The sequence below is a fragment of the Vulpes vulpes genome, chromosome 15 (genome assembly GCF_048418805.1).
Source record: "Vulpes vulpes isolate BD-2025 chromosome 15, VulVul3, whole genome shotgun sequence".
In the NCBI taxonomy this organism is placed as follows: domain Eukaryota; kingdom Metazoa; phylum Chordata; class Mammalia; order Carnivora; family Canidae; genus Vulpes; species Vulpes vulpes.
The window spans coordinates 110,570,730-110,582,777 of NC_132794.1; the positions used below are offsets into that span (position 1 = coordinate 110,570,730).

The window sequence follows — 12,048 nt, forward strand, 5'->3', positions numbered from 1 at the left end:
GCCTCACTTATGCATTTCTGCTCTCTCTGTCTCAAAAAAAAAAATTTTAAATGGTAAAGTCGATGCATTTTTTTTGGTCACAATTTTAAAACAATGAGCACACAGAAAAAGCGTGCATTTTATTATGTATAAATTTAAGCTGAATAAAGTTAACCAGCAACCAATAAAGCTATGTATCTCTCAGATTCCGTCCAGTTCCTGGAAGTTTTGATCAGCATGCAAAATGTCTGCCTTTTACCATTATAGAAAATTCTTCACTTCTCTACGCTGCCTGAAATTCTCTTCATAAGTGGAAATTCATCCCTACTAAGTCTTCCTTTAAAGGAGGGATCTTTGACCTTTGATGTACCATGGACTTATTGGCAGTCTGTGAAATCTATGGGCCCCTCCTACAAGTAACATTATTTTTAAAGAAAGAAGAAGAAGAAGAAGAAGAAGAAGAAGAAGAAGAAGAAGAAGAAGAAGAAGAAGAAAGAAGAAGAAGAAGAAGAAGAAGAAGAAGAAGAAGAAGAAGAAGAAGAAAGAAGTAAAATACAAAGAAAAATAAGTAAACAAATTCTATTAAAATATAGTTTCCAAAATATTTTTAAAATATATGTTTGTGGGGATCCCTGGGTGGCTCAGTGGTTTTGTGCCTGCCTTTGGCCCAGGGCGCGATCCTGGAGTCCTGGGATCGAGTCCCACATCAGGCTCCCGGCAAGGAGCCTGCTTCTCCCTCCTCCTGTGTCTCTGCGTCTCTCTCTCTCTCTCTCTCTCTCATAAATAAATAAATAAATAAATATTTAAAAATAAATAAATAAATAAAATATATGTTTGCAATATAGTAATGTATGTGGTTTGTTATTAATATGCTGAATGATACGATCTAGTGACAGTCTAGGAATTGTCATCATTTTAAAAGATGAGCCTCAACAATATGTCAAGTGTCTGCAACAACTGCAAAGTGATGTGGAAATACCTGTGGTTTCCATTGGTGGCAAAGTCACAGGCAGGCGAGCACACTATCCTATCCACATTTATAATTGCATTTATAATTGAAGGTGCTATTGAATTTCAGCTGGAGGTTAGTGAAAATGAAGATGCAATTTCCTCTTTTTTAAGATTATTTCTTTTAAAAAATATTTAATTTCAATTTTCCAACATATAGTATAACACTCAGTTCTCATCACATCAAATGCCCTCCTTAGTCCCCATCACCCAGTTAACCCATCCCCCACCCACCTCCCCTTCTGCAACACTTTGTTTATTTCCCAGAGTTAAGAGTCTCTCATGGTTTATCTTCCTCTTTAATTTTTTGCCACTCAGTTTCCCTCCTTTCCTTATGGTCCCTTTCACTATTCCTTATATTCCATATACGAGTGAAACCATATGATGATTGTCTTTCTCCAATTGACTTACCTCACTCAGCATAATACTGTCCAATTTGTTGAAGCAAATGGTGGGTATTCATCCTCTCTGATGACTGAGTAATATTCCATTGTATATACAGACCACATCTTTATCCATTCATCTGTTGAAGGACATCATGGCTCCTTCCACAGTCTGGCTATTATGGACATTGCTGCTGTGAACATTGGGTGCAGGTGTCCCGTCATTTCACTGCATCTGTATCTTTGGGGTAAGTACCCAGTAGTGCAATTACTGGGACATAAGGGAAGCTCTATTTTAACGTCTTGAAGAACCTCCATACTGTTTTCCAGAGAGGCTGCACCAGTTCACATTCCCACCAACAGTGCAAAAGGGTTACCCTTTCTCCACATCCTCGTCAACATTTGCTGTTTTCTGTCTTATTAATTTTAGCCATTCTCACTGGTGTGTGGCCATGTCTATGTCTTCTTTGGTGAAATGTCTGTTCATGTCTTCTCCCCATTTCATGACTGGAAGATTATTTCTTTTGAGAGAGAGAGAGAGAGAGAGAGAGAGAGAGAGAGAGAGAGAGATGGGGGAGGAGCAAAGGAAGAGGGGGAGAGAGAGAGACTCTCAAGCAGACCCCCCACTGAGTGCAGAGTCCAACATGGGGCTCGATCTTACGACACTGAGATCATAACCTGAGCTGAAATCATTGTCAGATACTTAACCAACTGAGCCACCTGGGGTGCCCTGAGGATGGGATTTTCTATCCAGCTTCATAAACTGACTTCTGTTTGTGGAACCCAGTGTAAGAATCCCCAGCATAGCCTGTGATTTCATCATTTACCTGTGGTGGGAAATTTTACATCAGACCTCTTTCACCTAACCCTGAGATTCTTCCAGAGAAGGGATGGGGTGCTTACCAACTGCAGCAGCGGGAGGTGGCAAAACCAGGGTTTAGGTTAGTGGTTCCCAAACCTGAAGGTGCATTACAATTGCCTGGATTGATCATTGCAAACAGGACTCTTGGGACCAATCCCAAACTTGCACCATCAGAACCTCTGCTGAGGGCCTGGCATCTATACAGTGCCAATAAGCAACCCAGATGGCTCCAGTGTGTGGCCACTTTGGGGTCCATGGTGCTGAGCCATTCCCAGCAGTGCCTTAGGAAGGGGTTGGGTTGGGTCCTCTGACCCTTGCACTGGGCTCTAGCTGTGGAAGAGAGAAAGGAGAATGTCGGTCTTGGGGAGGAAGAATGAACCAGAAAGAGGTGTTGGTTCAAGAAAAATTGAAGCTTGGAAATGCAGGGATCCCAGTGTAGGACTCTATCCCAGGACCCTGGGATCATGACCTGAGCCAAAGGCAGATGCTTAACCGACTGAGCCATCCAGAAACCCTTTGTTGGCTAAATCTAAACCTAAGGAGGATGGTTAGGGGCATTCATTACATACACCAATATTTAATTCTCTGATTCTGTCCATGAGATTTAAAGAAAGAGGCCACATCGTACTTGTGTCCATATCCCAAATGCTCAGCAGAGAGCCAGGTACACAGCAGATACTAAATAAATGCCTCTGTAATTGAATTCCCATCATTAGGTACCCTGTGGGAGGGAGACTTTCATGACGGCTTCTTCTTCCACCTCTTGAGTTCTGCAGACATTAGGAGTTGCTGAGAATGCTGTATTCTAAGTCAAAATATTCATCATGACACATGCTGCTTGCAATTTCCAAATCCCAGTCATTACCCTATAATGTGCTTGGGCAGGAAAACAAACCTCTCCTAGAAAGGCAGCCGTGTAAGAGCCAGGCCGTAGCTCTGCCTTGATATTCAGTGGCTTTTTCAAGAGTACTTGTCTGTTGACCATGACCGGGAGGGATTGTAGGCCTGAGAGCACTGGCCAATGGATCTTTAGCTGGACAAGATCAAGTCACACATCTCAGGCAAGGTCAAAAAGCCCAAGGACCTGGACGCCTGGCTGGCTCAGTCAGTTAAGCGACCGGCTTTTGGTTTCAGCTCAGGTTGTGATCTCAGGGTCACAAGCTCAAGCCCTATGTCGGGCTCCACAGTTGGCAGGGAGTCTGTTGGGGACTCTCTCTCCTTCTCTCTCTGCCCCTCCCCCCATCTCCCTCTCTAAAACAAACAAACAAATAAAAAAGCCTAAGGACCCAGGGTCACAACCCCCAGACATGCACTAACTGTCACTGGAGTGATGTGGGGATCCCTCTGTTTGACATTTCCCCCTATTTATCTCATTCTGCACAGTGCAGAAGTTTGTTCCCGGTCTTATTAAGTGCCTCCTCCTAATTGCAGGTTTGGGAGCAAGTTCAAGGCAGAGCCTCTCATGGAAATTAAACCCAAAGAGAAAGAGAACAAGAAAAGCGCGTAGGAGTCGGATAATTGCGTGTGTGTCTCTAGCGGGGGGCTCAGGCAAACAAAGCAGCAGATGGAGCCGAAATGGAAGGAAATGCGGAAAATGAAGCCCAACCCAGACAAATGCTAATCAGAGCAAGGCCTGGAGCCTTTCTGGACAAGCTTCTGGCTCTTGGTTTGCTGACCTTACCTGGTACTGACTCCCCCCCCCCCCCACACACACACTTGGGACGGCCCTGGGCTGCCCTCTTCTCTCCTCTTGGTCAGGGAAGGGTTCTGGCACCTGCTCCCAGGGCTGCACGGCTCTGCTTGCTAGCCAGGGGCGGTTGGCTTGCACATTCCCCCCCTGCCTCTCCTCTTGCCAGCTGCACCCACTGGGATCCGACCAGCTGCTAACCTGACCGGGACACTGGGGGGTTCCTAACACTGCACTGTCACAGAGCAGGTGTAGATTTTTTTTTTTTTTAGCCTGGAATCCTGCTTAGTTTCTCCTCCAGCATGAATGAGAGAAAAAAAATCATGGGTTTTGGAATCAGAATGGCCTGGTACAGAATCCCTGCATTGCTATCTGTGTGACCTTAACCTGTGAGGACCACCAACACTCACATGGTGATGATGGCACCAGCGTTAGGAGGGTTGAGTGAGCTCCCTCTGGAAAGTGTGGGAACACAGTAGGGACTCCACTTACGTGAGTGTCCTGTTTAGTCTCCAGTGTCTGAGAAACTCATCACATTTTCTGGAGCAAAGGGCAGACCCTTTGGGGTATTTGAAATTTCTAGCTTTCCAGGGCAGCCTCTCTGGAAGAGACAGTGAGGGTCAGTGAGAGGAGCCCTATGGGTCTGAGTCTCCTGCGACCTTGGCTGTGGCCCTCAATCCCTCTGGGTCTCCCCAGCAGCTGCCACAGCTTTGAAGATTCTGCCCCAGCCTTGCCCAGCTCAGCTAATGAGGCTGTTGTGAGTTCTGGGTGGTTGAGGCATGGGGTCAAGTTTTCTAAACTGGTAAAAGGGAAAACCCATTCTGCCCCAAATCCATGGCTTCTGGGAATGGGCAGCTCTGGAAAAGCCACAGAGGAACAGAGTTGCAAGGACTCCTGCTGGAGATGCTGCGTGGGTTGGTCACGTGACCTTAGTGCAGCGGCAACAGTGGAAAGAGTGGTCGCTTTGGAGCCTGCCCAGCATGTGAGGGGAGCGTCCTCACCTGGCACTGCTCCCACCATCAGGGCCGCTAAAGGAGAGCCAGGCTGCCCAGTGAGGACGCCCCGTCTATGGCTGCCCGAATCGTTCTTACAAGGCTCCACCGGAGACCACCGGACCCCATAAGGGATCGGGGCTCCACTCTGGCCCTTTTAATCCCATCCCACATGGAGCCTGGAATGACCACCTCAACCAGAGCATCTCACGACCCCTCCCTGGTACGCAGGACAGAGATTGTGTCCTCTTCAAGGCCTGGAGTCCCCCTGAGCTCAAAGTCCCCCCACACTCTCCTGTGCCTCTCGCTCACTAGGATGCGTTCCTGCCGCCAACCTCTGGGAATGGATGGGAAGCACTAGAACACATTTACTGTGCTTCTCGACTGTCCCTGGTTATTGCTTTGCTCTTTGATCAAGAACACAGGTGCACATATACTTATGTCAAGTGTTATCTGGGGACAGAGGCGGCCAATTATGCCATTACAGAAATCAGACACCTCATGCCTCAGGGTGACCCAATTTCACCCACTCAAATAAAGTGGAAGCGTCTGTGATGCTTGTAGGGAAATCAGACATGAACAAAAGTGACCGACTTAGGATCAGGGAAACACTGGCTTGGCAGCCGGCGGAGGGAAATTCCACCCACCGAGAGCAGGATACGGGGTGGGATGATGGCTCTGCTGGGGATGTCGAGTCCAAGGTGCTGGGGGTGCCCTGGTGGGGAGGTCCAGTGCATGGCCAGCTGCATGTCTTTGAGGAAGGAGACAGGGTTCTAGGTTAGAGACAAGAATTGGGAATCATCTGATCCAGGTGGTAGTTGAAGCAGTATGGATGAAGCCATCACTCAGCAACTCAGTGAGAGACCCAGAGAACCCCCAGCTGGAGCCACAGGGGAAGGGACCCAGGGTAGACACAGAGAGAGGATCAGGGAGCTGGCAGTGCCACAGAGACCAAGCCAGGAGAAGTTTCGAGAGAGAAATGTGGCAGAAAGGACCAGAAAGACCTGGCCATCTCAGTAACCTTGGCCAGAGGAGTGAGGGGTCTGCAGAAATGGTGCCATTGGGCAGCTGGTGGAGATGGAAGTCAGAGCACAGAAGACAGAGCTAATTATGGGAATGGGGGAAGGGGCTCCCTCCTACATGGGAAACAGAGAAGAGGCTGCTCCTTCTGCACTCTAAATAAGCTTGACAATAAACAAAGACTAACACCCCCCCTTTCCCAAGCCCTCACTCGTGGGGAGGTCTCTTCTTCCAACCTCATGGATTGAGGAGAGGGGTGGTGTGTGTTGTGCTTAAGTCATTTGCTTTCAGATTCTTACCTTAAAACTACTTAAAAGCAAAACAAAAATATATTTTTTAATGCATCTCACATCAGTCAGGGTTCTCTAGGGAAATAGAACTAACTATAGTAAGATTTATTTTAAGGAATTAGCTCATGTGATTACGGGGGCTAGCAGGTCTGAAATTCGTAGGGCTGGCAGGCTGGAAGCTCAGACCGTCTTCCGACAGAATTTCTTTTCTGGGAAACCTCAGTTTTTGCTCTCAAGGCCTTCAGTTGATTGGATGAGTCCCCCGCCTCCAATCTCCCCATTACTGAAGGCAATAATCTCCTTTTTGACAGTCCATTGATTGAGATGTTAGCCGCATCTACAAACACCTTTAACACAAGATGGAAACCAGGGTTTGGCTGAGTAGCTGGTGCTCTGGCCCGGCCGAGTTGATGGGTAAACTGACCCCTATCCACCGAGGTCATGCCAACTGCCAGTCTCCTGCTCCAGCCCAACCACTGGCAGAGCGTCACATCCCCTTAATAAAAACACTGGAAGATGAAAGGAGGACTTGGGGATCTCCTATGGCTCCTCAATAAGTCATGAGAAAAAAAAAACACAGGAAAATCTGCAATTCCATTTTTTCAGGCCATTTTCAGCTTCTTCAAAACTCCCCCCATGTGCCCTATACGATTCAAGGAAACATCTTATTATTTATCCAACAGTTGTGCTCTCAAAGTGACTTTTCCCACGACGTGTTAGCAAGCAGGCGCCTTTTCAATGACAAGCAGTCAGGGAGCTGATAAAATGCCCCCTCCCACACTCTGTTCTTATGGTACATTTAACAAGACTAAATTGGTCCAGGGCGCTCGCTTGTGGGTTTTTTCCTCCCTTCTTTTAATGTCAAGGATCAGCAGCTCGAGCAGATGTTCCTTGAGGGAAGCACTTCTGTTTTCACAATGGAAGGGATATGCTCTGAGACATCCATACGCCACCCCAGAAGGATGCTCTTCGTCCCAACGGAATATGGCCAATGGGAACAGAGTCGCTGTCCATGGCTGGAAGCAAAGTGGTGTTCACTTGACCTGTCTGGAAATATTTGGTTAGTAGCACCAATGTGATGGACTGAGGACCTGGTTGGGGGTGTGTGAGAAGGAGGGAGTCAAGTTGAAAGACTCCAGGGTTTTCACCCAGGGCTAGCAGAAGGACAGAATTTCCACCAATTTCATGTGGCAGGGAGGACAGGTAAGGTGAGTCAGGGTCAGGGGCTTGGCTTGTTGAGTAGGAGATGGCTAAGCAGCATCTAAGTGGGGTGGCCAGTGACTTCGGACTCCCTGGTGTAGTAGAGGAAAGAATGGGTCTGAAATCTGAGTCCTTCCCCCCGGATCCCCCACACTCACAACAATAAATGTGTGAAGCAACAGTACTACCTGGACATCGGTGTAGTCTTCTAAAATAATTCAGAGAGCTTCCACATCTGCTGTCTCGGCAGATAGCTGGTGAACCCCCATTTTACGGCTGATTACCAGGCTCCACAGTCCATCACTAACCCACTCCCCAGCCCGCCCTGACAGCCCACCTTGACCACCCTTTGCAATCATGGCTGGATGTTTCCACCCTCTCCTCTCTGCTCTCACCTTGGGGGAGCTCTGCCTCGTTTCACCAACTGACAAGTGCTGCCTTGTTTAGGAACCAGGTCACAAGTCATGTCCTGGGCTAGTTGAATTTGGGGGGACTGCAAGTATCAGGAAACAAATTCAGTCTAGCTTAGGAAAAGCATGTGTTCAGGGTGGGCGTCGCTGGCTTGAGTCAGCAAACCATAGGTGGGAGGAGGGGTGTCAGTCAAGGCTGGTGGATCACATGGCCCCCCACTCCAACAGTGGATGGGGTTTGTAGGAAGGTGCACACACCATCCCCTGGGTGGTTAGAAGGCATCAACCTCAGCAGAAAGGGCGCTAAGCCAGTCTCTGCAAACAGTGGTGCCTAGGGACACAGTGGTGGCTCTATTCTTGGGCTCTCCAGCAGTCTTCAGCCCTTGGGCTCCAATTCCTGGTTTGCTTGTCCACATATACTGTGAGCCTCTTTTTTTTTAAGATTTTATTTATTTATTCATGAGACACACACACAGAGAGAGAGAGAGAGAGAGAGAGAGAGAGGCAGAGACACAGGCAGAGGGAGAAGCAGGCTCCATGCAGGGAGCCCAACATGGGACTCGATCCCGGGTCTCCAGGATCAGGCCCTGGACTGAAGGCAGCGCTAAACTGCTGAGCCACCTGGGCTGCCCTACTGTGAGCTTCTTTTTTTTTTTTAATTTTTTTTTTATTTATTTATGATAGGCACACAGTGAGAGAGAGAGAAGCAGAGACACAGGCAGAGGGAGAAGCAGGCTCCATGCACCGGGAGCCCGACGTGGGACTCGATCCCGGGTCTCCAGGATCGCGCCCTGGGCCAAAGGCAGGCGCCAAACCGGTGCGCCACCCAGGGATCCCTACTGTGAGCTTCTTAAAGAAAAGGGTTGCATCTTATTCAGCAGCAGGTGGAACAGTGCCAGGAGATCAGTAGGTGCTCAGTAAAATTTTTGCAGTGAAACAATAAACATAGATTCCTACGTGGGGTTCCTATGTCAGAGACACACAGATACCTCCTCTTTTTCATCTCCTCTCCCAAACCACATGCTACCTGTAACAGCAAGAAGTCCAGCCTCTAAGAGACCAAAGTCAACTACCTTCGCCTCTGCAGGAAACCAAGCAAAGGCACCCAAGCCAGTCACATTCAGACAGCTGGAACAAGGATGCAGACTAACCTCTGATCTTAAAGGTTAACAAACACTGGGCACCCAGTAGCCAGCTTGCCTTCAGCATTGAGGCCCCATTAATAGGGGGCCTTGTGGTCAGCCAGCCTGGAGATTTCTCTTACATTATCCAGGGCACAAGTGGTGGCTCTTCGCTGTGATTTCCAGGAGTACTACTTTGTCTCTTATGAGGACCTCCTGTGCACACGTAGATACATAAAGCCAAGTCCCTAACACACACACTTGTGCACACATGCACACACATGCACACAAACACACCCCTCACAACCTATCTCTAATCTCACAGAATGGCCCCCAGGACTCCTGGGCTCCTGGCTGCATAAGAAGGTGTCAGGGCTTCTGAAGCTACCTCTGTCTGCATCCCAGTCTCCATGGAAACCTTGAAAGTAGACAGGACTAGGCCAGGCTGAGTTATTTGTCTCCTAAATGAGGAGCTACCATGGAGCCCAGTCCCCGGGGCTAAGACTTAATAAGACAACAGCTTTTCAAATAGACAAGCACAACACTTCTCCGCCTCTGAATACTGGGGCCTCGTAGTCTGGGGACAGTCCTTCAAATAAAACCAAATGTACTTCTATGTAAATATGGCCAGTGCTAGGATCAAATATGGGCTAATGTCTGCAGAGGAAGGAGTATCTTAATCACAGCTACAGTTTAGTGGTAATAACAAATATTAAAAAACAACAGCTATCAAGAGTTGAGCACTTACTATGTGCCAGACACTGGGTGAAATGCTTTACATAAGATTATCTCCCATGATCTGCACAAAGATTAATCTTCCTATAGTTATGTTAACCGTCTCAGATCCCCAAATTCATTCGTTTCCTCCCTCATCCAGAAGTCCTCTGTTGTCTAGTTGTAGCGGGCTCTTGCTTTGGTCTGCCTTCTTCTGGTAACCATACTTTGGTCTTCCCTTGAGAAAGAGCCTTCCCCCTTCTCTGTCTGGGCAGCCCTGTTTGAGAGCCAACTACATTCCAGATCCAGGGCTGGATGTATGACCCAGGTCTAGATGACTGGCATCTTCATTGACAGTGGTCATACTAGTTCATGGATGGACCCTGGCCCAATGCAATCCTATGAGGGGTGACTTCAGGACATTCACAGGAAATGCTCATAAACAGGTTTGAGACCAGGGGCACTAAGCTAGTAGGCTGTAGGAACCTATTTGGGTTATCTATTGCTATACAACAAACCACCCCAAAACCTAGTGGCTTAAGACAACAAGCATCCCTCACAATTTGGTGGTTTGCTTGGGATCAAAGGACAGGTTCTTCTGCCGCCTGTGATGATGGTTAGGATGCAGTCTTTCAGGGGTTCTTCTGGGCTGGAATGTTCAAGATGGCAGGCGATGCTGGCTGTTGACTGGGAGCTTGGCTGGGGCTTCTGATTGGAGGGTCTCTGTCATTCTCCATGCAGCTGCTTCATGTGGTTTGGGCTTCACAGGGTGGTGAATGAGCTCCAACAGCAAATGCTCCAAAAAAAAGAAGCCCTCATATGCAAGTGTTTATCATGTCTCTGCTTGTCATTTCATGATTGGTATATAAGCCAGATCATAAGGTATGTAACTTTTTGAGCTTGGTTTTTTTTCACTCACATAATGACCTTGAGTTTCACCCAGTTCATCGTGTGTCATCAATAGTTTGTTCCTTTTTATCCCTGAGTACTATTCCATGGAATGGATGCACCACAGTCTTTTATATCCATTCACTTGTTGAAGGGCATTTAAATTGTTTCCAGTTTGGGGCTTTACAAAGCTACGATGAATACTTATGTGTCCATCTTTGTATGAACATATGCTTTCATTTCTCTTGGGTGAATAACTATGAGCAGAATTGCTGGATTAATTAGTAAGTCCAAGCATAACTTCTCAAGAAACAACTGCACTATTTCCAAAGTAATTGTACCATTTTACATTCCTGTGAGCAGCGTCTATTCTAGTTCCTCCGCATCCTCAATGACACTTAGTATGGCTGGTTTTTTATTTTAGTTATTCTCAAAGGTGTGTCATGATTTCTAATTATGGATTCAATTTGCATTTCTCTAATGACTAATGATGTTCATTATATTTCCATGTGCTGATTTGACCTCCCAATATCTTCTTTAATAAAGCTTGTTCATTTTTTTTTTGCCTATTTCTTTAATTGGGCTGTTTCGGTCCTTTGCTTGTTGAGGTTTAAGGGTTTTTTATATATCTGGAATACATATTCTTTGTCAGATAGGAAATTTGCAAAGATTTTTCTCTCAGGAATGGATCACAGACCTAGGGAAAACCTAAAACCATAAGACTTATAAAAGAAGGCAGAGGATAATATATTCCTGAGCTCAGGTTAGGCAAATATTTTTTTAATACAGAATCAATAGCATGATCCATCAAACAAGTGGATAAACCAGACTTCAGGAAATTAAAAACTGCTCTTCAGAAGACAAGTTTAAGACAATAAAAAGGTGAAGCTACTTTTATTAGCTTTTATAAGAGGGTTTGTCAACTGTCATGAAGATTAAGTGATTTGCCTAACATTATTCCTTCAGTATGTGAGGATCCAGACCAGAACCTGAGTGTAGGGCATTCCGAACTGCATACTTTTTAAAAAAGATTTTATTTATTTATTTGAGGGGCAGAGGGAGAGAGAGCATGAACAGGGGGAAGGGCAGAGGAGAGGGACAAACAGACTCCTTGCTGAGTGGGGAGCCTGACATCGGGTTCCATCCCAGGACCCTGAGATCATGATCTGAGATGAAGTCAGACAACCTATTGAGCCACCCAGGTGCACCTCCAAACTGCATACTCTTAAATGGTTTCCCTCCGGTATTTCCTTGGAATGTACTGTGCCTTAATTTCCCCTTTAGGAAATGGGACCAACACTTTAAAGCAACCTAACTCAACCCTTTAAAGCAACCTTACTCACCCCTAACTCAGAGAGGGTGAAACTCTCTGAAACATTTTCAAAATCCAAAAAGAGAAGGAAAAAGAAGACATATATGTTTGGGGGAGGGGGAGGAAACAAGAACTCCATCAACAGACTCAACATTCTATCCTCTGGAGCCTCATCTGTGAAA

At 46.7% G+C, this 12,048-nt stretch overlaps 1 protein-coding gene across 1 annotated transcript in view; it reads right to left on the reverse strand.

Annotated features, from left to right (window-relative positions):
• Positions 1-1,769: 1,769 nt before the first annotated feature.
• The window catches only part of CPXM2 (carboxypeptidase X, M14 family member 2), a 159,002-nt gene continuing 148,723 nt past the window's right edge, over positions 1,770-12,048 (reverse strand). The window contains exon 14 of the mRNA XM_072740321.1: positions 1,770-1,891. Coding sequence (XP_072596422.1) covers positions 1,872-1,891 — 20 coding nt within the window. The 3' untranslated portion in view covers positions 1,770-1,871. The remainder of the gene's footprint in view (positions 1,892-12,048) is intronic.